Source organism: Chelonia mydas, chromosome 1 (assembly GCF_015237465.2).
Source record: "Chelonia mydas isolate rCheMyd1 chromosome 1, rCheMyd1.pri.v2, whole genome shotgun sequence".
Classification (NCBI taxonomy): Eukaryota; Metazoa; Chordata; order Testudines; family Cheloniidae; genus Chelonia; species Chelonia mydas.
This window is the reverse complement of record NC_057849.1, coordinates 120561092-120587643: the sequence shown is the minus strand read 5'-3', so window position 1 is coordinate 120587643 and position 26552 is coordinate 120561092. Positions and strand designations below refer to the sequence as shown.

The 26552-nt window shown below is 43.1% G+C and overlaps 1 protein-coding gene across 5 annotated transcripts in view; it reads left to right on the top strand.

Moving 5' to 3' along the window:
- HERC2 (HECT and RLD domain containing E3 ubiquitin protein ligase 2) overlaps nt 1-26552 on the top strand; it is a 206705-nt gene that overhangs the window by 158088 nt on the left and 22065 nt on the right. For all 5 annotated transcript variants that reach the window (XM_043537697.1, XM_037898783.2, XM_037898775.2 and 2 more), the window contains exons 70-82: nt 4903-5056; nt 5843-5950; nt 8462-8593; nt 8919-9077; nt 9161-9279; nt 9721-9846; nt 10097-10252; nt 10450-10565; nt 10695-10893; nt 13068-13282; nt 14696-14873; nt 22364-22525; nt 23490-23581. In XM_043537697.1, the coding sequence (XP_043393632.1) occupies nt 4903-5056; nt 5843-5950; nt 8462-8593; nt 8919-9077; nt 9161-9279; nt 9721-9846; nt 10097-10252; nt 10450-10565; nt 10695-10893; nt 13068-13282; nt 14696-14873; nt 22364-22525; nt 23490-23581 (1916 nt within the window). The remainder of the gene's footprint in view (nt 1-4902; nt 5057-5842; nt 5951-8461; nt 8594-8918; nt 9078-9160; nt 9280-9720; nt 9847-10096; nt 10253-10449; nt 10566-10694; nt 10894-13067; nt 13283-14695; nt 14874-22363; nt 22526-23489; nt 23582-26552) is intronic.

Here is a 26552-nt window from a genome sequence, read left to right as displayed (position 1 = left end):
AAATTAGCCCCCATCGTATTGTATGTATAGTTGAGGTTATTTTTTCCAATGTGCATTACTTTACATTTATCCACATTAAATTTCATTTGCCATTTTGTTGCCCAATCACTTAGTTTTGTGAGATCTTTTTGAAGTTCTTCACAGTCTGCTTTGGTCTTACCTATCTTGAACAGTTTAGTATCATCTGCAAACTTTGCCACCTCACTGTTTACCCCTTTCTCCAGATCATTTATGAATAAATTGAATAGGATTGGTCATAGGACTGACCGTTGGGGAACACCACTAGTTACTCTCTCCATTCTGAAAATTTACCATTTATTCCTACCTTTTGTTCTCTGTCTTTTAACCAGTTCTCAATCAATGACAAGATCTTTCCTCTTATCCCATGACAACTTAATTTACGTAAGAGCCTTTGGTGAGGGACCTTGTCAAAGGCTTTCTGGAAATCTAAATACACTATGTCCACTGGATCCCCCTTGTCCACATGTTTGACCCCTTCAAAGAGCTCTAATAGATTAGTAAGACATGATTTCCCTTTACAGAAACCATGTTGACTTTTGCCCAACAATTTATGTTCTTCTATGTGTCTGACAATTTTATTCTTTACTATTGTTTCAACTAATTTGCCCGGTACTGACGTTAGATTTACCAGTCCGTAATTGCTGGGATCCCCTCTAGAGCCCTTCTTAAATATTGGCGTTTACGTTAGCTATCTTCCAGTCATTGGGTACAAAAGCTGATTTAAAGGACAGGTTACAAAGCATAGTTAATAGTGCCGCAATTTCACATTTGAGTTGTTTCAGAGCTCTTGGGTGAATGCCATCTGGTCCCGGTGACTTGTTACTGTTAAGTTTCTCAATTCCAAAACTTCCTCTAGTGACACTTCAGTCTGAGATTTGTCACCTACAAAAGGCGGCTGAGGTTTGGGAATCTCCCTAACATCCTCAACCCGTGAAGGACTGAAGCAAAGAATTCATTTAGTTTCTCTGCAATGACTTCATCATCTTTAAGTGCTCCTTTTGTATCTTGATCATCCAGGGGTCCCACTGGTTGTTCAGCAGGCTTCCTGTTTCTGATGTACTTAAAAAACATTTTGTTATTACCTTTTGAGTTTTTGGCTAGCTGTTCTTCAAACTCCTTTTTGGCTTTTCTTATTACATTTTTACACTTAATTTGGCAGGAAGAATGTGCTTATTTTAAGGCGCTCTTATGAACATGTTTTTTCCTGTTTGTTCTGTTTAGTTTAAAACATCAATACAATTGCATAAAGTTATAGTTTGAGGTTCTCTTAGGCAAATGTACTTGGATTTACAAAGTAGAAGCAGATATATGGCATTGCTTAGTTAAAATCCAAAATAGGGTTGCTTGAGTTCTCGGTAGAAGGAGTGTGAACTCAAAATAGCTTTCAGTTATTTATATTTAAAAAACACCAAGAGAAATGAAACTTCATGACTTCTTCTCAGTCTTGCGAACCTTGGGATTGGAGAGAGCCAGTTCAAGAGTGTGATAGCACTTCTAGATTTTGATTCTGCTTTTGTGGAGTCCCACGCAATGACTAAGTTTCTGTACTCTTTTGGGGTTTGTTGGAAGGTGGCCACTATTTTTTGTTGTTGCTTACTTGCCACATTGGCTCTCTGTTTCTCTGCTTCTTCTGTCAATAACAAATAAATGTCAGGGTATAACATATGTTCATCCTCTTTCAGAGTCAGAGGTTTTTTGTTTAATTTATTTCAAGGATTATATTTCTCTATTAACCACTACTATTATTTGTAATTCCCCCTCCTTCAGCCATTTCTTTTATTATTTCAAAATTACGCATTGGATAGGTGCTTATATTCAGAATCCTTTCCGTGTGCTATATAATTCATATCCTTTCTAGAGTTCAACAATCCTTTATAGTTACTCTTCTTTTATTGGATGTAGTTCATATTTATTTTATTTTATATATAAGTATTTCACAGCCTTCAGAATTTAGAAATGAACAAGAAACATTTATTTGAAGAAACAAGATGGGTTATCCACGTATGGAGAGGGATGGTGCCTTTGATTCATGAAGCAGACAAATGTGCAGTTTCTTATTTGGGATGAAACTAGTTGGTTTGATTTTATTTGGGTATCAGGAAGTTTGATCTCTAGAACAATTAGTTTTCTGGGTCTCTCAGCAAACTGTTCCTTAAACAATTATAGCTGCCACCATCTCTAATGCTTAACTCACTCTACACAGTAAAAGCAAGGTGTTAATCTTTGTTTGCCAACTCATGGGATTCTCTGTAGATAGACAGTGAGATGGGAAGCTCTAGCTACATGTAGATCATGGGTGGCCCTTTTCTGAGTGAGTAATAATTGATTGTCTGAAAACTTCGTTTACATGTCTTATTCCTTATTCTGTGGTTTTGAGGTTTCTTAGACCAGTGGCTCTTAACCTTTCCAGACTACTGTACCCCTTTTAGGAATCTGATTTGTCTTGTGTACCCCCAAGTTCCACCTCACTTTAAAAACTACTTGCTTACAAAATCAGAAATAAAAATACATAAGTGTCACAGCACGTTATTACTGAAAAATTGTTTACTTTCTCATTTTTACCAGAAAGTTATAAAAATAATTTGGAATAGAAATATAGTACTTACAGTTCAGTGTATAGTCTATAGAGCAGTAAAAACCAGTCACTGTCCGTGTGAAAATTTAGTTTGTACTGACTTCGCTAGTGCTTTTTGTGTAGCCTATTGTAAAACAAGGCAAATATCTAGATGATGTACTGCCTGGAAGACCTCTGTGTACCCCCAGAGGTACACATACCCCTGGTTGAGAACCACTAGACAATAGTTCATGCTTTGGGAAGTAGATATTGATCTCCCATTGCCTTTAGTTCCTTTCAGGAACTGATGTCTGGTATAAGTGAAGAGGCGATTACTAAAATCCTAGATGTCATGTGTAGGGGAATAGTGATTGCTTCCTGACTAAAGGGGAAGAGAGAGATAGTTATAGTAACTTATTACCAATATATTCAAGACATAGCTGACATCTATACGACTCACTTTGCAAAGGATTCAGACATTCCTAAGGTTGTATACTTGGATGAGATGAATCAGCTTAAGTTACATGGGTCTTAAAGTATCAAACATAGTTCTGAAATATTAAATCTCATTGTGGATGACACAAATAGAACATAAGAAACTCAGTTTCTGTCTTTCTCTACTTCCCTTTCTTGCTCCCAGCTCCATAACAAGTTCTCTTTTACTTCCCTGGTCCTCCCAGTTCTCTGAGATCATTGAAAGAAATCCCCTCCTCTGCACCTGCCCTGTCTTCCTGTTTGTCTGCCTCTGTGCTGCTTTTCTCACCTTTTCAGTGTTATCAGCTACATGGAATTAGTTGTTCACTGTAGGGTTAACTAGTTTGTACAAATATCATTAATGTTACCATTTATAGAGTTAATGATAGTTTGAATAGTTGAATGGTTTGTAATAATGTGACTCAAACAATTCTGTTTTTATACTGGCCCATGTGTTTGCAATAAATATTGCCGAGCTGTCATTTTCTTGTATGCCTTTATGTTGCCATGTAGTGAAATAGTCAGACCCAATTTACTGTGGCACAGATGGAAGGTTATAGAAACCTTAACCCATTACGTTCCTGTATTTTGTCAGTTAACATCTTAGTGCTGAAGTGGTATTAGCAGGGGTTCTCAACCTTTTTTTTCTGGAGGGGGGGCCCCCCCAACATGATATAAAAACTCCAGGACCCAGTGGGGGATAGAGTGGGATCTGAGTTACCTAGGAAAGAATTTTCTGTAGTATCTGGCTGGTGAATCTTGCCCATATGCTCAGGGTTTAGCTGATCGCCATATTTGGGGTCAGGAAGGAATTTTCCTCCAGGGCAGATTGGAAGAGGCCCTGGAGGTTTTTCGCCTTCCTCTGTAGCATGGGGCACGGGTCATTTGCTGGAGGATTCTCTGCACCTTGAAGTCTTTAAACCATGATTTGAGGACTTCAATAGCTCATAGGTGAGGTTTTTCGCAGGAGTGGGTGGGTGAAATTCTGTGGCCTGCGTTGTGCAGGAGGTCAGACTAGATGATCATAATGGTCCCTTCTGACCTTAGTATCTATGAATCTGTTTTGAGGGCCGGGGGGGAGGTGCAGAGGCCAGCAGGATTTGAGTCAGCTCTGTGCGGGCAGGAGCATAGCTCAGGGTGTAGGGAGAGGGGTAGCTTAGGGGCTGTGTGCCGGGAGAGCTCCCCTGCAGTCCTGGTTCCCGGAGGGCTATGCCAGCCATGGAGCTGGGTCCCCCCACGTGGGTGGCTCTTACTGGCTCCCTCTGTGGGAGTAAAGGGGGCTGGGAGCTGAGGGGGCAGCTTCAGCCCCGGGCAACAGCAGCAGCAGGAGTTAAGGGAGTGCTGCATCTGCCTGTTCCATGTCACCATCCAGAGCAGCAGCTGTGCTGTTCTGTCTGCTTCTGGCTTCCCACCTCCTGGCTTCAGCTGTGCAGGGAGCGCCAGGGATCAGGCTCTGGGTTTCAGCTGCAGGGCCCCGCAGCCCCCTTGAAAGGGCTTGTGGACCCCCCGGTTGAGAACCGCTGGTATTAGCATATTTTAGCATTCAGTTATCTTAACACTTAAGTTTGATGTTTTCATTTGTTTGTTGAATGGGCATTTTAAACTTATTTTTCTTGCCTATTTTAGGTTTAATGTGATATTTGCTTCTTGTTGCATTGCTCTAATAACTGAAAGAGAGGGTTATTTCATTTATTCATACCTTTTCAGTTGGAATATTGGAATGTAGTGGATAAGACACCAATGTAGTGGATAAGATGGGGATCAGGGCTTACTCTCATTATCAGTTTTTTCTAGAAGACTGAATTGGTTTCTTCATGAAGACATGTATAATCAGTTGAGATGTATTTTTTTAGGTTGCTGACATGTTGTTGGAGCTGTGCGTTACAGAGTTAGAAGATGTGGCTACAGACTCGCAAAGTGGTCGTCTTTCTTCGCAGCCAGTGGTGGTGGAAAGTAGCCATCCATATACAGATGATACTTCAACTAGTGGCACTGTAAAAATACCAGGTAGGGAATACTGATAAGATTTATATGGGAGGAGAAATTATCCAGTTACTTAACATTATGCACATCTGGAGGAACAGACACTTAGATTCAGTTTACAACAATTCATTTTGAATCTTCATTAAAATGTTCAAGTAAATTGGGTAGTTTTAACATACCTGTTATAATAAAAATTTGTATGCTTGATGATAACCTTTCTTGAACCTGTTAAATGTATTCTTCGTGAATTCAGGTTCTCTGGGCAGTACTGGATTTGGTACCCTGCTGCTCTGCAGCTGTAGATCACTTCTAATTGTTGTTTCATTAGGACATCGGGAACAGCTTGCCCGTAATCACATAGTAAATTGTTATCAGGGCCAGAAATAAACTAATTTCTTTGTCCTTGGTCTTAACTATTAGACTATAATTTTTCTCTGTGCATTGTGGTTTCATATTGAATTGATTTAATACTGTCCAAAAGTTAGACTTCTGATGCTGTTAGCCATTTTGCCTCAGCTTGCAGGTATGCTTTGCTCTGACATGCTTTAACAGATCACGTAAGGTTTGGAGTGTGTTGAACATTGTCATGTACAGTTGGCCCAAATTCGTGGGTGGTGTGTGGGTCTACACTGTGTAATACTTTCAAGGCAATTACAGGCAAATAATTATCTTAATAGAAAATAGCTATGTTCTAGCTTGATCAGCATAGAACAATCCAAACAATGTTTTAAATTATTGGACTTTTAAAAGCTTACATTTTCCCCATTTTACTTATAGTTTAATTATATAAAGTACTTTGTAACTTGTCAGGTGCCGAGGGACTCAGAGTAGAATTTGATCGCCAGTGTTCTACAGAGCGGCGCCATGACCCTCTGACCATAATGGATGGTGTCAACAGGATAGTTTCAGTCCGATCAGGTGATGAGAATCAAATGTTATATTTGCTTTATTTTTCCTTAAGTGCTTAGCTTAGCTTGGCTTACTGTTGAATGTTGGATGAAATATACTCGTATTGTATTGCAAATTGTATAGGTTTATTTTGGGTGGAGAATAGGCTAGAAAAATACATATCAAATATTGATTTACAGTGTTTTTTAATTAACAAAATTTAAAAAATTTAGGCAGTTGTCTCAATACATCAAATTATTTCTGAAGCATGCATAACCATTACTAAAACACATGTAGATTCTGGTAATTATTTAACAGAAGCAACTTTTAATATTTGTGCATATATGCAAAGTAATTTCTAAAGTGTAAATAGTCGTGTATTTTATAGAAGAATTTCAACTTTAATCTGCAGCCTAAATTATTTTTGATAGACTCCACATTTAAAATCTGTTTTAACATTCTAACCTCTATGTATAAAGACCAGTGTAAGCTGGCAGCATATGTGTAATTGTTTTGGGGCAGGATTGAAACCTACTCTTTAATTTGCTTTACTTTTTAATTTGTCGCTTGGTAATTCTGTTGTGATTTGTAAAACATGTTTCCCTGCCTGTGCCTTAAGATCAAATGTAAATGCTCATTTTACTTTTACATCCCCAAATGGTTCATAGTATGTGTTGTGTACAATTTTCTGTATAACCAAGCTATTTATTTTTAATGAATCTAAACATAATGTGAAACAGTATTTATATAACAGGAGTGCTAGGGGGTTTTTTTGTAAGCATTTTAAAATTCTGGAAATATGGGTTTTACTACATGAAAGGCAAATCTTTCTGGTCTCAAGTGCTTTAAATAAAATCTGAGCACAGGCTGGAGAGTTTTTAAATTCTACCACTTGCTCTTTCTTCTTCTCCTCCTTCTTTCATTTCTCCTCCCCCCTTCCTTGGATCAAATCATATATCCAGTATCTCTGTCAGTTTTCTTCTTTCATTTACTCATCCATGTGGTATTTTCCTTTCTCACTCTTATCAAGTGTGACGTTTAAAGTATGGGCAAGCTATGGATCAAGATGGCTACCATTTCTGCTGACCCTTCCTCCAAGACCAGAAGTCCATTTTATGGGGCAGTTTGAATCTGTGTAATGGCGTGGGCCTTCTGATGTCCACCATCTCCCTGAACCAAGGTTATTCAAATTGGGACATGTGTCTGAAAGTAAATGTAGGGAGCAGGAAGGCATGCCTTCACATTGGATCTCATACCAATTTGGGCACATAAGTTTTATAATGATTGTTTTAGTACTATATTTAAGTTGCTTAATGGTGGTTGACACAGATATGCAATATTGTGAACAAATCTAATTCAGTTGAGTTCAGTTTTATTGAATTGTGGTAAATATCTTTGGAATTCATTGTATTAAAATGTAAATGTTTTTGTACTATTGTGAGATTATGTGGAACTTCTTTAGCAGGAAGACAAGATTTAATGCAATCTCTGGAAGGTATTAGGAATGTCAAAGGGCTTTTTGGTACAATACATATGAAGTAGGTTTCCAAGGAAGTACGTGGGGGTGAGGGAAAAGCAAATTCTTTCCCCTGAAGCCAACCTTTTGAAGCCTTGCACTGGGAGGAGAGATCCTTTGTGTACTAATTACCTGCTTCTGGAAACTCCAGGGCAGAGTCCCCTGAACTGTATAAAGGGTGGACTAAACATGTTTATGAATATGCTTGTTCTGAGCTGAATCTGTGATGAGCTTGTCACCACAAAGAGAACCCCTTGGGTGGGATATTGGGCTTTGGCAGGAGCACTTCATGTTAGAAGTGGGGTGATTTCTGGTAAGCTTATTAGCATGTGTGTAGGTTCTCTTGTTTTAAATGTTTTCTCTGTAGAACTTTTGTCTTAGGAATAAAATAGGCTTATATAAAAAGGACTGTGTGGTACTTTGTAACTATTATCAGTCTCTGCAGAGAGAACAAGCCTCTCTCTGCTGGCAATAACCCAGTGAAGACAGAGAAGTGTGCATGCTGGAAATACCTGATCAGAAGGGAATGAGTTGTAGGTCTCCATCTAGAAAGACAACCGCTGGGGATCTGGAAGCCTGAGAATGGGTGCTGGACCACTGGTGGGAAATACAGGTGCAGTTGCCCTGAACTGTGAGAGTAGGAAAAGATTCTAAATAGTGAATTCATTTTGTTATGGATTGCATTTTGCCAACTTTTTATTTTTTCAACGGGAAAGTGGACTTTCAGAAATTTTTACTGACTTTGGTATTAAAACAACTGAAGGCATCTCTTAGATGGCAATTTAAATTGAGCTTTTCAAGCAGGAACAAAGTTGTGTTGTCACGAAATCGCATCTTGTCTTGTGCATATAAAATAGCTAAAACCCATTAATGTGCTTCATTTACAGATCTTTTTTTTCTAGAAACATTCATCTAATACTTACAGCAACTTGCATCTAGTAGCTATATGATATTTTATCGATGACTGAAATAATCATTAATCAGTATAGATGAAAATGTGTGTATGTACTATCCCACTGTAACAGGTCGTGAGTGGTCTGATTGGTCTAGTGAATTGCGAATTCCGGGAGACGAATTAAAGTGGAAGTTTATCAGTGATGGCTCTGTGAATGGATGGGGATGGCGATTCACTGTTTATCCTATCATGCCAGCTGCAGGTAAGTCATAATATATGGTAGGAGGAGAGAGAGGATTTACAGACCTGCTTCTCAGTTATATTTATTGCATGATTCAGATATTCATAAGCAAAGGTTGCATTGTCCACTTATACATGTTTATTCAGAAAAGAGAATACATCAACAAAGTAACAAGATACATAAATAAGTGAGGATACAGTTTTAGTATGCTCTCCTTAGAAAGATGACTATCTGGATTAGAAATACTGGTTTTATAGTGAGTGCTAAAAGTGTTATATCTCAGGCCACTTACTAAGATTCTCATGATAACTAAGTGACTAAAAAAGCTAACAATTTTTTTTCACAGGGCCTAAAGACCTCCTTTCTGATCGCTGCATTCTTTCTTGTCCATCGATGGATTTGGTAACATGTTTGCTGGATTTCCGCTTGAATTTTGCTTCCAATAGGAGTATAGTTCCTCGCTTAGCAGCATCACTTGCAGCATGTGCTCAATTGAGTGCCCTAGGTAGGTGCAAATTTAAAATGAAGTCTGTTGATTAGATGTAAAAATTATACTATAAGCAATTTGTTTTCTTTTTGCCATTTTAGCTGCTGGACACAGAATGTGGGCCTTGCAGAGACTACGGAAGCTGCTAACAACAGAGTTTGGCCAATCTATTAACATAAACCGGATTCTAGGGGATAATGATGGCGAAACACGAACTATGGTAAGAAGCTCAAATTATCAGTAGTAACGTCTTGCTCTAATTTGTTAAACGTTCAAATTAACGTAATACTCATGAAAGGTGCCAGATACAACTCTGATAACTGAAATCTGTAGTTAGTTATAGACAGGGAAAGTACAGGTGGGCAGCCTTCCCCACACCAGCCTGCCAGTTAGCTTTAAATGTATTCTGGAGGGCCTTCACTTAGGGACAAAAGATTAGTTCATATTCTGTACTGTTTACTTCTTTGCATCTGGAATTACCAGGAAGGGTGGTGTTTGTGGTACGGACGCATGCCTGTTAGGGGCTGGGTGGAGCTCATGTTCCACATTGGTTATCAAATTGCAATTAATTGTCCATCACAACTACTGTAAGAATTTCCCTTTTCTAACGTTGTATATTAAGTGTCTAGATTAAGTTTGCCTTTTGTTGTTTTTTTTCCAGAGTTTCACAGGCAGCGCTTTAGCTGCGTTGGTTAAAGGCCTTCCAGAAGCTTTGCAGCGGCAGTTTGACTACGAAGACCCTATTGTGAGAGGTGGCAAGCAGTTGCTTCACAGCCCTTTCTTTAAGGTAACAAGATACTAATATTGGATAATTAAGTAGCATGGTTCTGTTGGAATTTTATATTGGCAAGCATGTATGGTAAACAAAGTAAAATGACACTTTCAGAAAACTGCCACATCCTACATCAGGAGCATCTAGTAAAGGGTCCACTGAATTCATGCTTATTTTCAACTGGAGCTTAGTGTCACTGAACTAAATCACACCTCTGTTGCACCCAAAATGCAAGATAGCTTCAGAACATTTTTTGTTTTTGCAGGTGCTCGTAGCGCTTGCTTGTGATCTAGAATTGGACACTCTTCCTTGCTGTGCAGAGACACACAAATGGGCTTGGTTCAGAAGATACTGTATGGCCTCCAGGGTGGCAGTTGCTCTTGATAAGAGAACTTCATTGCCTCGCCTTTTCCTTGATGAGGTACTGCAGAAGTATTTTCATATAGGGTAGCAGAACATGTGGGTGTGCTAAAAGAAATTAATTATGAAGCTCTGTATTAACAATATACTTAAATCTGAGGAAGAAAATAGGTGAGATTTAAACACACTTATGCCAAGTGTTAAGTAAGAGTAACCGGTATTTTAAGTAGTGGTTTCTAATCCAATATAACATTGCAGGTGGCAAAGAAAATCCGAGAATTAATGGCAGATAATGAGAATATGGATGTTCTCCATGAGAGCCATGATGCCTTTAAGAGAGAGCAAGATGAACAGCTTGTGCAGTGGATGAACAGGTTATTATGTTAATCTGCTGTAATGTTTTGGTCTTGTGACATTTCAAATTTGAGTGTTAGAATGAAAAGCTGAGCATATCACAGCTTCCATTTTTAATCTTCCACACTTTTCCTTTGAATTAACTGCAGGAGACCAGATGACTGGACCCTTTCAGCTGGAGGTAGTGGAACTATTTATGGTTGGGGTCATAATCATAGAGGACAGCTTGGAGGTATTGAAGGGGCAAAAGTGAAAGTTCCAACTCCATGTGAAGCCCTTGCCACACTTAGACCTGTGCAATTAATTGGTGGCGAACAGACTCTGTTTGCTGTGACTGCTGATGGGAAGGTAAGGGTTACAATAAATAATGCTTCAAGTTAGACTTCCCTGGCAAATGTCAGCCTGCCAGAGTGAGTGGGATTGGTTGACTCAATGGAAAGTTTTACAAAACTTTTATTTAAACAAAACCAAAACAAACCCCCACACAGCTGCCAGGCAGGGTGAACTAGTCACCTAGTATAATAAAATTGTCTACTGTACTAGAGAAACATTTTGCACTGTACAGAAGATATTACCAGCTCTAAGCTTAGAGGGCTATGCCCACCTTATCACAGACATCTGCTTCTCAACAAATGGTTCACATTATTTTGAATGGCTACTCTGCTTGATGGGAATGCTGATGTGCTTCATGTTTGTAGAATTGTTGATCAAGAGTTTAACTTAATGGGGGAAAGGAATTTAAGCCTTTCTTCTATCTAATTTGTGTGATGTAATCAAAAACAAGGAAATTGAAAGTTAAGGTTGAAACTATGGGCTTAATAGTTCATTGTATGATAGTACCCCACAGACATTCAATATCACACTGTGCCAATCATAGAATATCAGGGTTGGAAGGGACCTTAGGAGGTCATCTAGTCCAATCCCCTGCTCAAAGCAGGACCAATCCCCAAGTAAATCATCCCCGCCAGGGCTTTGTCAAGCCGGACCTTAAAAACTTCTAAGGAAGGAGATTCCACCACCTCCCTAGGTAACGCATTCCAGTGTTTCACCACCCTCCTAGTGAAACAGTTTTTCCTAATATCCAACCTAAACCTCCCCCACTGCAACTTGAGATCATTACTCCTCGTTCTGTCATCTGCTACCACTGAGAATAGTCTAGATCCCTCCTCTTTGGAACCCCCTTTCAGGTAGTTGAAAGCAGCTGTCAGATCCCCCCTCATTCTTCTCTTCCGCAGACTAAACAATCCCAGTTCCCCTCAGCCTCTCCTCATAAGTCATGTGTTCCAGTGCCCTAATCATTTTTGTTGCCCTCCGCTGGACTCTTTCCAATTTTTCCACATCCTTCTTGTAGTGTGGGGCCCAAACCTGGACACAGTACTCCAGATGAGGCCTCACCAATGTCGAATAGAGGGGAACGATCACGTCCCTTGTTCTGCTGGCATTGCCCCTACTTATAGATCCCAAAATGCCGTTGACCTTCTTGGCAACAAGGGCACACTGTTGACTCATATCCAGCTTCTCGTCCACTGTAACCCTTAGGTCCTTTTCTGCAGAACCTACTGTCTAGCCATTCGGTCCTTAGTCTGTAGCGGTGCATGGGATTCTTCCATCTTAAGTGCAGGACTCTGCACTTGTTGAACCTCATCAGAATTCTTTTGGCCCAATTCTCTAATTTGTCTAGGGCCCTCCGTATCCTATCCCTACCCTCCAGTGTATCTACTTCTCCTCCCAGTTTAGTGTCATCTGCAAACTTGCTGAGGGTGCAATCCACACCATCCTCCAGATCATTAATGAAGATATTGAACAGAACCGTCCCAAGGACCGACCCTTGGGGCGCTCCACTTGATACTGGCTGCCAACTAGACAAGGAGCCATTGATCACTACCCGTTGAGCCTGACAATCTAGCCAGCTTTTCTATCAGATTCATGAAATAGAGACAGACAGGGAAAATTTAGTTGTGAGAATGTCTTAATTTTTTTTCTTTACTTAAGCCTAGTTTGTGTAAACTAAATTTTTAAGGTAATTTAGAAAATTACTTTCTACCATGTAAATACATGTAACTGACTCTTAAAATATCGGGGGAATACATAGTTATTATTAACCTCTTGGACAATAAAAGCCTGTGTGTCAGTACTGCTTAGCAAGCCTACAGAGTTTGCGCTAAAACGTCATTTCAAAATGGTTCATGGGGAAAAAGCTTCTGAGTTCAGAACAGCTGCTCAAAACTAAGTCACATGAAAGTTCCTTCTTCTCCCCGTAAGAGAAGTTTAACTTATGCACTAATGTAGTTTGCTGATATCAAGTGTAAAGACAAAGCCATATATACAGTTACACTAAGTGTATATATCCTGTACTTTCCAGGAAAGAAAATTCAGATGTGCAAAGAATGTTTCTGTTCTTTGTGTCACTAAGGAAGCAATGAATACTACAATTAATTGCACTGAGTGTAAGACATAGTTTAAATGAATGTTCCTATCCAGGAAATTAACAATATAAAATACACTTTTTTCATTCATTGAAGCTTTATGCCACTGGATATGGTGCAGGTGGCAGACTTGGAATTGGAGGGACTGAATCAGTTTCCACACCAACATTACTGGAATCCATTCAGCATGTGTTCATAAAGAAAGTTGCTGTGAACTCAGGAGGAAAGCACTGTTTGGCACTATCTTCAGAAGGAGAAGTTTATTCTTGGGGTGAGGCAGAAGATGGTAAACTGGGTCATGGAAACAGAAGGTAACATTTTGAAAACCTTTTATGTTGAAATGTTGATGCATATGTATTAATGGGATTTATATAGTTGAAGCATAGTACAAATATTTCCTAATCTATAGGTAGATCAAAGTCCTAGCTTTCCATACCTACACAAGGATTGGCTTTTTTTGAAACTAGAGAAGCTAGTACAATACTTAAATAAAATATTTTTAGGGGGAAAAAAAAGTAGTCAGACTTTGATTTTTGTTGTTGGCTATATATTGTATTGTAACAAATCCATGGCTACCTCAGTGGGTTGCACGTTCTGGCTATTTGGAACTGCATGGCACTACAGGGATTAAAATTTAAGTTTCTCTTGCTCCAAAGGCACAAGCCCCATACTGCTTGAGCTGAACGAGAAACTCCATTCTCTGGTAGAGGCACAGGGATTATGACAGAGTATGGCAGTTCTGATTCCATCTAGTAGGGATAGTAGTACATTTTACACTAGCAATTTTACACTAGCAATTTCATCGCAATATGTTAAATTGTATTTTTAGTGAACATTTATCTCCAAAAATGAATCAATGTTTTGACTCCTTTGTTTTAATTAAGCCATTACTACTGTATTGGTTTTATCTGGTAAGTTGTAGTAGGACAAATTAGCTGAAATGACACAAAGGAGTCTGAACAGTTTTGAGGTGTTCAAGTGATACTTCACAATCAAAATGAAAATGTTAACAGAATGCTTGCACAGTAAGTGACTATATGCTTATGATCCACAATTATGCATAAAGCTGCGATTTAGTCACAGAGGTCACGGAAGTCACGGAATCCGTGACTTCCAAAGACCTCTGTGACTTCAGCCAGTGCAGGCTGCAGGGCCCCTGCTGCCTACAAAGGAAGGGAGGGACAGTAGGGAACCCCCATTGCTCTTTACTTCTGCAGGTGGCAGGGGACCCCCACCGCTCTCTGCCTCCACGGGAGGAAAGGGGGACCCCCGGAGCTCTGAGCTGCTAGTGGAGGGGGACCCTGCAGCTCCAAACCCGCACAGGTGGTTGGGGTCCCTGGACCTCCCAGGCCACCCACGGCTGCTCAGGTTCCCCATTTTGTCATGGATATTTTTAGTAAAAGTCAAGGACAGGTCATGGGCTTCTGTGAATTTTTCATTTTTGCCCATGACTTTTATTAAAAATACAAAATCTTAGCCTTAATTATGCACATGGAAACTCATTGATAAAATACGTTAGTAAATGCTTCTAGCCTGTGTGAACCTATACGAATAGGTTTATTCTGAATGATTTTTTTCATACTTATTTTCTTTAGGAAAATGACAAGAAACAAGTAATATTTCAAAATGAGCAAAAGGATTCCTGAGAGAGTTGCTAGTTAGGTATATTACTTAATCAGAGCATTTTATTCTTTTTTTTGTCTGCTTAAACTATTATGTTTCAGTCCCTGTGATCGTCCTCGTGTAATTGAGTCTTTGCGAGGGATAGAAGTAGTTGACATCGCTGCTGGTGGAGCACACAGTGCATGTATTACTGCAGCAGGGGATCTTTACACATGGGGAAAAGGGAGATACGGACGCCTTGGGCATGGAGATAGTGAGGATCAGCTAAAACCCAAACTGGTGAGATGATGATATTGGAATTAATGACCTGCAGTTTGACTGTCTGTTCTAAATATTTTGCTTTTTTAAATTTTTGCATATAAAGAATAAAGGTAGAAATGTTTAGAGAAAATGAGAATGAACTTACCATTCTATTTTAAGAGAGAGGAATGCGTTAAATAAAATGCAACTACAGAACTTTGCCAGCAAGCACTGGTAAAGGAGCTGCATTGCAGCAGAGGAACAAATAAATGCTAAGCATGCAGCAGCAGCTGATGCCCATAATAAGGACTGGAGCCATTGGAACTCATCCACATACACTGCTTAAAAAAAAAATTGACCTCCCATACAAGAAATGGAAATAATTTCTGATCGCGTGAACAAAATTCAGCCATCCAAGTAGGCTCTGTCCCTTACTCCAGTCAATAAAATATGTTGCCTCCTCACCAATAGCTCCTCTGCTGTAAGTCCTACCAGTGCTTCCCTATTCTTTCTGAAAATGGGCAGGCATCCCCCTCTGTCTTACGCACGCTACTCCCTTCTCTTCCCTTCCCTTCCCGCCTCGCTTCCGGTTTGAAAAAAATGTCAATGCAGTGATCAGCAATAAGAACAATTGCAACTGGTTTTTTTGGTTGTAGAATTGTGTACTTAATTCTGGGAATCCAATACTGAGATACTGTTAAGAGAAAAATGTTTTTGTTAACCAGTATTGTTAACGGTTATAATTTTGGTAGAGGAGTTTCTAAAGTAAATAGTCATAATAGTGCTTGTTCACATCCATGCCACATTAGGTGTGTGCACGCCGCGTGCACGAGCGTTGGAAACTTTCCCCCTCAGCGGCTCCCGTTGGGCCGGCGGGGCCCCCTGAGTGGAGCAACTGTGCCGTGCATATATACCCCTCCCGGCCTGACCCCCTCCAGTTCCTTCTTACCATCCGTGACGGCTTTGGAACAACCTCTCTCTTGTAGTAGAGCAGTCCCTTAGCCTTCAGAGTAGCTGTTATCAGTTAGTTAACCTACCTTTATTGTGGACACTTAAGTGATTAGGTGCTTGGAGGCTTCCAGCAGCCGCCGCGGGGCATGCCGCAGGCCCACGGCTTCAAGGTTTGCGCCACGTTCTGCCAACCTATGCTAGTTCGTGACCCCCACGACTCATGTGTACATTGCCTGGGGAATTGACATCAAACTAAATGGTGTAGGATTTGCAAGGCGTTTAAGCCAAGAACAAGGAAAGAAAGAGACTTTCGTTTAAAGCAGCTGTTGGTGGCTGCATTGCAGCCTCCAGGCCCGGAGCGCCCGATGTCTGCTCAGGCATCCTTGGTGTGTAGTGCTCCGGAGCTGTCGAGAGACCCGGTACTGGCTAAGCACTATAAACTGTCGGCCCCAGAGCACCAGACTCGGCCCCAGCACCTCTCGTCCTCCTTGGTGCGGCCCCCGGCGCAGCCGAAAGGAAGGCACGATCGTTCCCCACACAAGAGGCCGGTGCCTCCCAAGGCCCTGAGCGCTGATAAGAGCAGGAAGACCGTGGTAACGGCGCCGACACCGGCGGTCCTGGCAGCACAAGCCCCACGGAGCCCAGACCTAAGTGAGCTCAGTGTGGACTATGGGCTCAAGGGCATAACGGATCAGCCCTCCACACCTGGCACCTTTGAGGCTGCAAAGCACCTCATCGAGCTGTCGGCGGCGAGCCCCCTCCCGTGTGGTGAGAACCCTCCGGCACCCATGCCTTAGGTGCTGTCGAGGGGTAAGCCGGCAGTGGTGTGCCACTCAAGGACACTGTCCCGGCACCGCTCCCGGAGTTGGTCCTGGACGAGCTCTGACTCCACGGACTCTCAGTTGCCAGCGGCCCAGAAGGAGGTCGCGGCACTGGGAGTGGGTCAGCACGAGGAAGTACCGGGAAGGGCACACCGCTCTCCAGCACCAGCGAGAGACCGGCACCGGGAGGAGTTGAGACGGCCCTCGCCAGAGGACTCCCGCAGACGGTCCCGGTCCAGGGAACGATGGCACCGATCCCGGTACCGCTCCCACTCAGGAGCCGCTCATTCTCCCGCCGGCGCAGATCGTTGGCACCGCCATGGCCTTCGCGATCAGCATTGCCCCCGTCCAGCGCCGACTCCGGCCGCTATAGCTACCCGCACTGGGCCCCGGACAGCAGGGACCCTCAGGTGGGCTGGCAACCGCAATGGGGGCCGCCAGGCCATTGGCCCTTCTGGACCCACTGGGCCTACCAGGAGCACCATGGGGCCCCGTCCAGGGCAAGTTACTTGGTGCAGCGGTCCCGGTCCCTGCACTGATGTCAGACGGTGCCGAAGGCTACAGTGTCCATGCCTCCAGAATCCCCCCAGAATAAACCGGAGAGACTGGCACCGAGTCTGGTGTTGTCCCATGGACTCCTGCCCCGGCCCGAGCCGGAGGCCCCTCCCATGGGAGAAGGGGAGCAGAAGGACCAACCAGAGAGGGTCAAGCAGCAACTAACTTCCTCGTCATCCCAAGATGAGGCGGTGGCGGGTACAGAGGTGTCTGGCCCTCCACTGATAGATCGTAGAGCCCACCAGGAGTTGCTGGCAGGGTCGCCCAGAACTTGGGGTTGCACGCCGAGGAGACGGTTGAGCAGGAGGACCCCATGGTGGACATTTTGAGCCCCAAAGGTCCATCCAGAATAGCGCTCCCACTCATTAAGACCATTCAGTCCAACTATAAGACTATATGGCAGACCCCGGCCTCCACCCTCCAATGGCCAAAGGAGTGGAGCGTAAATACTTAGATGTGGCAAAGGGCTATGAGTTCCTGTTCTGCCACCCAAGTCCATGCTCCATAGTGTTCTCAGCCGTAAACGAAGGGGAGCACCATGGACAGCAGGTCCCGGCCCCTAAGGCCAAGGAGGTGAAACGCCTGGACCTTTTTGGCAGAAAGGTGTACTCATCTAGGGGCCTTCAGCTGAGGATTGTGAACCAGCAGGCCATCCTCAACAGGCACAATTTCAATTCCTGGACGGTGGTGGGGAAGTTAAGGACAACCTCCCGCAAGGTTCCCAACAGGAGTTCACGGCCCTGGAGGACGAGGGCAAGGCAGTAGCCAAGACTTCTCTCCAGGCCTCCCTGGATTCGGCAGACGTGGCGGCTAGAACGATTGCGTCGGGGTGGTCATGAGGTGCTCGGCGTGGCTCCAGGAGTCAGGCCTGCTGCCTGAGGTCCTGAATACACTCCAGGACCTCCCCTTCGAAGGGTCCAGGCTCTTCTCGGACCAGACAGGCATGAGGCTGCCCAGTCTTAAGGACTCGCGAGCTACACTCAAGTCGCTGGGTATGCACATCCCAGCGACCCAGGGGAAGCCCTTTAAGCTGCAGCCTCCTCCTCAACACCAGTACCAGCCTCGCCATAGGCATGAGCCTTACCGTAGGCGAGGCAGGGATAAAGGGCGACGGCACAACAACAACAACAGTAACAGTAATGTGCCGGGCCAGAACCAAGGCCAGCACAAACCCCAGCCGGGCACTAAGCCAGGCTTCTGAAGGTGCGCTCGAGGACAGCGTACCAGACCAGTCACCGGATCCTTCCCTTTGTTTCCTGAACCGCATGTCCTGTTTCTTTTGTGTGTGGTCCACCATTGGGTCTTACGCACGGTGCGGAACGGGTACTCGCTACCGTTCGCCCCCCTCCCAGCCCCCTTCCCCATCCCTCTTCAGGGTCCCCTCTAATGAGCATCTCCTAAAGAAGGAAGTCCGCTCGCTGCTAGAGGCGGGGGTGGTAGAGGCGGTGCCGCACAGCCTAAGGCAGGAGGGGTTCTACTCCCAGTACTTCCTCATCCCCAAGGCCAAAGGGGGCCTTCACCCCATCCTAGACCTGCGAGGGCTCAACAAGTTCCAGGTCAAGGCCTGGTTCTGCATGGTTTCTCTGGGCACCATAATCCCTTCCCTGGATTCGGGGGACTGGTACGCTGCCTTGGACATGAAGGACATGTACTTTCATGTCGCCATCCATCCAGCACATCAGCGGTTCCTACGTTTCACCGTGGGCCAAGAACATTACCAGTTTGTGGTTCTCCCGTTCGGTCTAGCCGCGGCCCCACGGGTGTTCACGAAGTGCATAGCCGTGGTGGCAGCCTTCTTACGGAGGCAGAGAATCCGAGTGTACCCGTACCTCGACGACTGTCCTCTGGCGGGCCAATCCGAGGCGTAAGTGCGGGGCAATGTGGATGTGGCCCTGAGATTGTTCTGCGAGCTGGGGCTCCTGGTCAACGTCCACAGGTCCACGCTCGTACCCACTCAGAAAGTGGAATTCCTGTGGGCGGTCCTGGATGCGGTGCAGGCCAGGGCAAGCCTTCCAGTATCCCGCTTCTGAGCTATCCAGCAAGCGGTTGCCTCCCTGCTCCGGTTTCCAATGACAACGGCCAGGTGCTGCCTGCGGCTGTTGGGCCACATGGTAGCATGCACGCACGTGGTCAGGCATGCCAGACTGAGACTCAGAACTCTGCAGGCGTGGCTCGCTTGGGTGTACCTCCCAGGCAGGGACCCCCTGGAATTGGTAGTGACAGCCCCAAGGGACATGCTGGACTCCCTGCTGTGGTGGCAGTCCCAGCCTGTGGTTTGCGAAGGCATCCCCTTTGCCGCCCCACAACCGGACTTGACGCTGGTGATGGACGCGTCAGACCATGGTTGGGGGGCTCACCTGGGGGACCTCATGACGCAGAGGTTGTGGTCCGGAGCAGAGCGGTTGCTCCATAACAATGTGAAGGAGCTCAGGGCGGTTCATCTCACCTGCCAGACCTTTCACGCCACTCTGAGTGATCACAGCATGACAGTTCTGACAGACAACACTACTGCCATGTTTTATATAAACAAACAGGGTGGGCTCGTTCCTCGCCACTCTATCGCGAGGCTCTCCTCCTCTGGGACCTTTGCATAGCCTGTGCAATTCACCTCGAGGCTTCCTATCTCCCGGGGGTACGAAACGAGCTGGCGGACTCTCTCAGCAGGTCATACCACATGCACGTGTGGATGCTCAGGGCAGACGTCGTGCTTTCGCTCTTCCGCAGGTGGGGGTTTCCCGGGGTAGACCTGTTTGCCACCAGGGCCAACGCCCAGTCCCCGTGGTTCTGCTTGTTCCAGGGCCGCAGCCTGCGCTCGCTCGCAGACACGTTTGTGATCCTGTGGAGAGAGGGCTTGATGTATGCCTTCCGCCCGCTCCCCTTGGTACACAAGGTCCTACTCAATGTGTAAAGGGACAGGGTGGTGGTGATCCTCGCCCAGCCTGGGCCTGCCAGCACTGGTACACATGGCTCCTAGAGCTGTCGGTGGTGGCCCCAGTGGTCCTGTCCCTACACCGGGACCTCATTAAGCAGGACGGCGGGTGGCTTCTCCACCCCGACCTACAGTCACTGCACCTGAGGGCGTGGAGGCTCTGTGGCTAAACGCCCTAGAGAGCCAGTGCTCCCTTCCCGTTCAGCAGATTCTGCTTGGAATCAGAAAGCTCTCTACCAGGGCGACCTATGTGGCCAAGAGGAAAAGGTTCTCATGTTGGTGTGAACCCCAACAGGTGCGGCCGTGCCAGGCCCCGGTGCAGGCCATCCTGGAGTACCTCCTGCACCTCAAGCAGTAAGGGCTACCCCGTCCTCACTCAGAGTGCACCTGGCAGCCATCTCCGCCTTCCATCCGGGGTTCTCGGGGGGCTCAGTGTTTTCCCACCCACTGGTGGGACGGCTCCTTAAAGGGTTGGAGAGGGTATTTCCATACTCCCGCCCCCCAGTCCCTCCATGGAACCTTAACCTGGTCCTCTCTAAAATCATGGGACCCCCTTTTGAGCCCTTTTGCTTCCTGTTCTCTCCTCCACCTTTCCTGGAAGGTGGCATTTCTGGTTGCCATTACCTCGGCCAGAAGGGTGTCCGAACTGAGGGCCCTCACCTCTGAGCCACCGTATACAGTATTTCACAAGGACAAGGTGCAGCTCCGGCCGCACCCCAAGTTCCTCCCTAAGGTGGTCTCCCAATTCCATTTGGGCCAGGACATTTGTCTGCCATTGTTCTTCTCGAAACCCCATGTGGACCCGAGTCACTGCAGCTTGCACACCCTGGATGTGCGTCAAGCGCTGGCGTTCTATTTGGAGCGTACCAAGCCCTTTCGCAAATCTGCGCAGCTGTTTGTGACTGTAGCCGAGAGAATGAAAGGCCTCCCACTGTCGGCGCAGCGGATTTTGTCATGGATTACAAGCTGCATCCGGACGTGCTATGAGCTCGCAGGTGTTCCGGCCACAGCGGTCACGACCCACTTGACCAGGGTGCAAGTGACTTCCATGGCTTTCCTGGGACAGGTCCCGATCCAGGAGATCTGCAGAGCAGCCACCTGGTCCTCGGTGCACACCTTCACAACCTGCTACGCAGTCAACCAGCAGGCCAGAGAGGACACGGGGGTTGGCAGAGCAGTCCTCTGAGCAGTTGTTCCATGACTCCTACCCTCCTCCAGAGGTAAGCTTGTGATTCACCTAATGTGTAATAGATGTGAAAAAGCACTCGAAGAAAAAACGGTTACTTACTTTCTCGTAACTGTTTTTCTTTGAAGATGTGGTGTTCACGTCCATTCCACCACCCACCCTCCTACCCCTCTGTTGGAGTCAATGGCAAGAAGGAACTGGAGGTGGTCGGGCCGGCAGGGGTATATATGCACGGCACAGTGGCGCCACTCGGGGGGCCCCGCCGGCCTGACAGAAGCCGCTAAGGGAAAAAGTTTCCAATGCTCGTGCATGTGGCATGCGCACACCTAATGTGGAATGGACATGAACACCACATCTCGAAGATCAACAGTTACGAGAAAGTAACTGTTTTTTATTTGCAATTTGGAATAAAAAAATCCAAGAAAGTTAGATATCCTGATTAGTAGGCTAGCCAGAATTCAGACTTCACAATCTCATGGTAACTAGCCTTTCATAATTTTCATAATCACAATGAAGATTGTTGGTTCTCCTACAAGATTACTTGGCACTTGAACTGGCAATTTAATTTATCATCTGTACTCGACTGTTACAATATGAAGGTGAGCATTTCAGAAAATACAATGTTGACTAGTTTCATACTATTGTTTAGATGCTTGAATATTATAAACCAGCAAATAGCTATTTGCAAACGTGCATTTTTATTCAGTTTATGTAATACACAATAAAAGTCAGAAACCAGAAATTGAAGTTCATAAAACCTATTCCTTGTTTACCTTAAATATATCAGCAGCTGTTTTTTCTGATTTTTTGTTAACTATAGTGAGAATTTACTTGAGTAAAATAAAAGGAATAACCCAAGTATTTAAAATATGTACGGTACATTGTTAGTTATCTTTTTGTTGGGTTGAAAATACTAAACTTTTCTTGACTGTCAGTGACTTCACTCATTGATGTGGTCCTGAGGTGTAATCACACCCTCAATTCTTAATAGAGTTCCTGCAAGTTGACTGTTTTTATTTGACTTACTGTTTGAAATTAAAAAGTTGAGACTTCTTATTGTAAACAAAAAATGGTGACGGTCTTTCAGGTGGAAGCATTGCAGGGCTATCGTGTGATTGATATAGCCTGTGGTAGTGGAGATGCGCAGACGTTGTGCCTGACCGATGATGATACTGTCTGGTCATGGGGTGATGGAGATTATGGAAAACTTGGGAGAGGGGGCAGTGATGGCTGTAAAGTACCAATGAAGGTATTTATATTTACGTCCGTTTAAACACACTCATTTTAGAGAAGAGTAATGAAAAGTGAGTTACCAATTTGTAGAAGATTCCCCTTGTCTTGGGAGATAAAGGTTTTCCTGGTGGTTACCACTGAGACAGCTCAGTTAGGCACACTGACTAGTAATATAGCCTTGTGCTTGTATGTCTGAGTTACAAGGGTTGCCCTTAGTTTGCTTTCTCTTTTGGCAATATTGTTGCTTCCTGTGGTATTCCTAATTTTAAGTTTAGAGAATCTCTCAAACCAGTAGAATCTCCTGACACATCTCCACAGGTATATAGAAATTCAAAGATATGGTACCAGTAAATGGGGTGATTCCAGCTCCAAAAAGGGACTAAAAATTGATTAAGCTCAACATCCCATTTTATTGTAACTTGCTACATGTGAATGCATAGTTGACTTGGAACCTCTTAAATTAAGAGTTGAAGACTGTACAAATGTCTGATAGCATGAATAATATTGCTATATAGTAGTAGTGCTGTTATTCATATGTTAAATATCCTTATCCCCTAGACTGAGGAGAGGAGAAGATTGAGCATGCTCAATGTAAAATTTTACCCATTGCCCTGATCTTGGCTTTAAAAAAATAAATAAAAATAAAAATTAAAAAAAATGAAGGTTTAACTCTAATTTTATACAAAGCTTAAAAACTGGAAGGAGTGAAAAGTTTTTGCAAATATGACTTGTGAACAGCATATACATTGATTTCAGTTAAGGGTGCACATACAATACTGCAAACAGGCTGTCAATCAGTTATCAATCTGTCCCACATTGTATTTAGATGTGAGACACAGATTTCTTTGTCCACACCTGAAGAAGAGCCTTGTGGAGCTTGAAAGCCAGTCTCCTCTGCCAACAGAAGTTGGTTCATTACAGATATTACCTCACCCACCTTGTCTCAGTCAATCTAGTTGCATTTAATCGTGTTTTCCCAGATTGATTCTCTCACAGGCCTTGGAGTGGTTAAAGTGGAATGTGGATCACAATTCTCTGTGGCTCTTACCAAGTCGGGAGCAGTATATACCTGGTATGTGTTTTGAATTTGCAATAAATACTAGGGCTGTTGATTTAATCGCAATTAACTCAAAAAAATTAATCGCGATTAATCACACTGTTAAACAAGAGAACACCAATTGAAATTTATTAAATATTTTTTAATGTTTTTCTACATTTTTGAATATATCGATTTCAGTTACAACACAGAATACAAAGTGTACAGAATAAAAAGTGTACAGTGCTTACAAATATTTGCACTGTAAAAATGATAAACAAAAAATAGTATTTTTCAGTTCACCTCATACAAGTATTGTAGTGCAATCTCTTTATCGTGAAAGTGCAACTTACAAATATGTAGATTTTTTTTGTTACATAACTTCATTCAGAAACAAAACAATGTACAACTTTAATGCCTGCAAGTTTACTCAGTCCTACTTCTTGTTCAGCGAATCGCTAAGAGAAACAAGTTTGTTTACATTTATGGGAGATAATGCTGCCCACTTCTTAAGTACAGTGTCACCTGAAAGTGAGAACAGGCGTTCGGATGGCACTGATGTAGTTGGTGTCACAAGATATTTACATGTCTGGTGCGCTAAAGATTCATATGCTTCTTCATGCTTTGTCCATCGTTCCATAGGACAGGCTTCCATGCTGATGACTCTCGTTAAAAAAATAATGCATTTATTAAATTTGTGACTGAACTCTTTGGGGAAGAATTGTACGTCTCCTGCTCTGTTTTACCTGTATTCTGCCATATATTTCATGTTATACCAGTCTCAGATGATGACCCACGCATGTTTGTTTTAAGAACACTTTCACTGCAGATTTGACAAAACGCAAAGAAGGTACCAATGTGAGATTTCTAAAGATAGGTACAGCACTTGACCCAAGATTTAAGAATCTGAAGTGCCTTCCAAAATTTGAGAGGGGATGAGGTGTGGAGCATGCTTTCAGAAGTCTTAAAAAAGCTCTGATGTGAAAATTACAGAACCCAAACCACCAAAAAAGAAACTCAACCTTCTGCTGGTGGCATCTGACTCAGATGATGAAAATGAACATGCATCAGTCCGCACTGCTTTGGACCATTATCGAGCAGAACCCATCATCAGCATGGACACACGTCCTCTGGAATGGTAGTTGATGCATGAAGGGACATATGAATGTTAAGCGGATCTGGCAACGCCAGCTACAACAGTGCCATGCAAACGCCTGTTCTTACTTCTGCATTATCTTTGCAAATGTAAACAAACTTGTTTGTCTAAGCAGTTGGCTGAGCAAGAAGTAGAACTGAGTGGACTTGCAGGCTCTAAAGTTTTACATTATTTTATTTTTGAATGCAGGCTTTTTGTGTACATAATTCTGCATTTGTAAGTTCAACTTTCATGATAGAGATTGCACTACAGTACTTGTATTAGGTGAATTGAAAAATACTATTTTGTGTTCCTTATAGTGCAAATATTTGTAATAAAAAATAAATATAAAGTGAGCACTGTACACTTTGTGTTCTGTGTTGTAATTGAAATCAATATATTTGAAAATGTAGAAAACATCAACAAATATTTAAATAAATGATATTCTATTATTGTTTAACAGCGTGATTAATCACGATTAATTTTTTTAATTGTGCAATTAATCACGATTAATTTTTTTAATCACTTGACAGCCCTAATAAATATCCATTCTTAAGTTAAATTATAACTTAGCCTACGACACGCATAATTAATGCTTGCCTATATTCTCCCACTTAGGTTCTTCCTTCCTTTATAGTAGCTTCTTTGTACTCATCTCACCCTTGCTTATCTTTGTTGCTTCCTCCTCTGACTCTGCTATAATAAATAAATAAATATAGATAATTAGCAATAGGATTCTGAAATTTGGAGTGACAGTCACCCACCTCTTCCTCATCTTCCTTCCTACTCTTGTCTCTTTGTACATTTTCTGGATATGTCTGCAATCATGTTGGTTAAAATGCCTTAAAATATTCAAATTTGGTTTTACAGTCAAGTGCTTATTAAGTTACACTTCAAAGTGGCTGAATGTCTACACAGAAGTGATTTGAATTACATTCATGAAGGATATCTGTGGTGATAGTTTATTTTATACAAAAACTTGCACACACAGAATCGTAGAAATATAGGGCTGGAAGGGACCTCGAGAAGCCAAGTCCTACCTGAGTACTAAGGCAGGACCCAAGTAAACCTTGACAGTTGCTTAAAAATCTCCAATGATAGGGATTCCACAATCCTCCTTGGAAGCCTATATCAGAGCTTAACTACCATTATAATTACATAATTCCTATTATCTAACCTAAATCTCCTTTTCTGCAGATTAAGCCTGTTATTTTTTTGTCCTGTCTTCAGTAGACATGGAGAACAATTGATCGCAGTCCTCTTAATTACAGCCCTTAATATACTATGCATCTGAACATTATTACACTCTATGCACTTGATAAGATGACTTGGCAACTGTGGATATTCCTTACAACCTCATAGATTCTTAAGTTCCTTCAGTTCCATGAAATGCATCATCTTCCCCTCTCTCAAGGAATAGGTTCTCTTTGATGATCTTATTGCATTCCTGTTTGAGTGAAAGGCATGAATGTCTTGCCTTGAAAAACCTAACCACAGCATATACATTCCAGGCAATGTCCACTGGAGACTTCAGTGCAGAAATTCCTAACAGATTAGTAAAAACGTGCCCCTAAGGGTCAAATAGATTGGGAGTATATGGGGGAAATTAAAAATGATAGCATTAGACATTTGTTAAAAAGTGACCCAAAATGTGGTCAAGGGGGTTTGCATTTCATAATTAATTCGGCATTTTTAGTTCATTGTTTGAATCTTCATAGTTTGGAATCTTCCTTCAAGTTTTAAGTTTCATATATTTTTTTTGAGCTGTCAAAGTAAAAAGAAGTCTTGTATTATTGGAAAGGAGATTCCTGACTTTCAAAATATATAAAGTCAGTTTGTAGACTTGATGGGTCATAAATTACTGGATCTTGT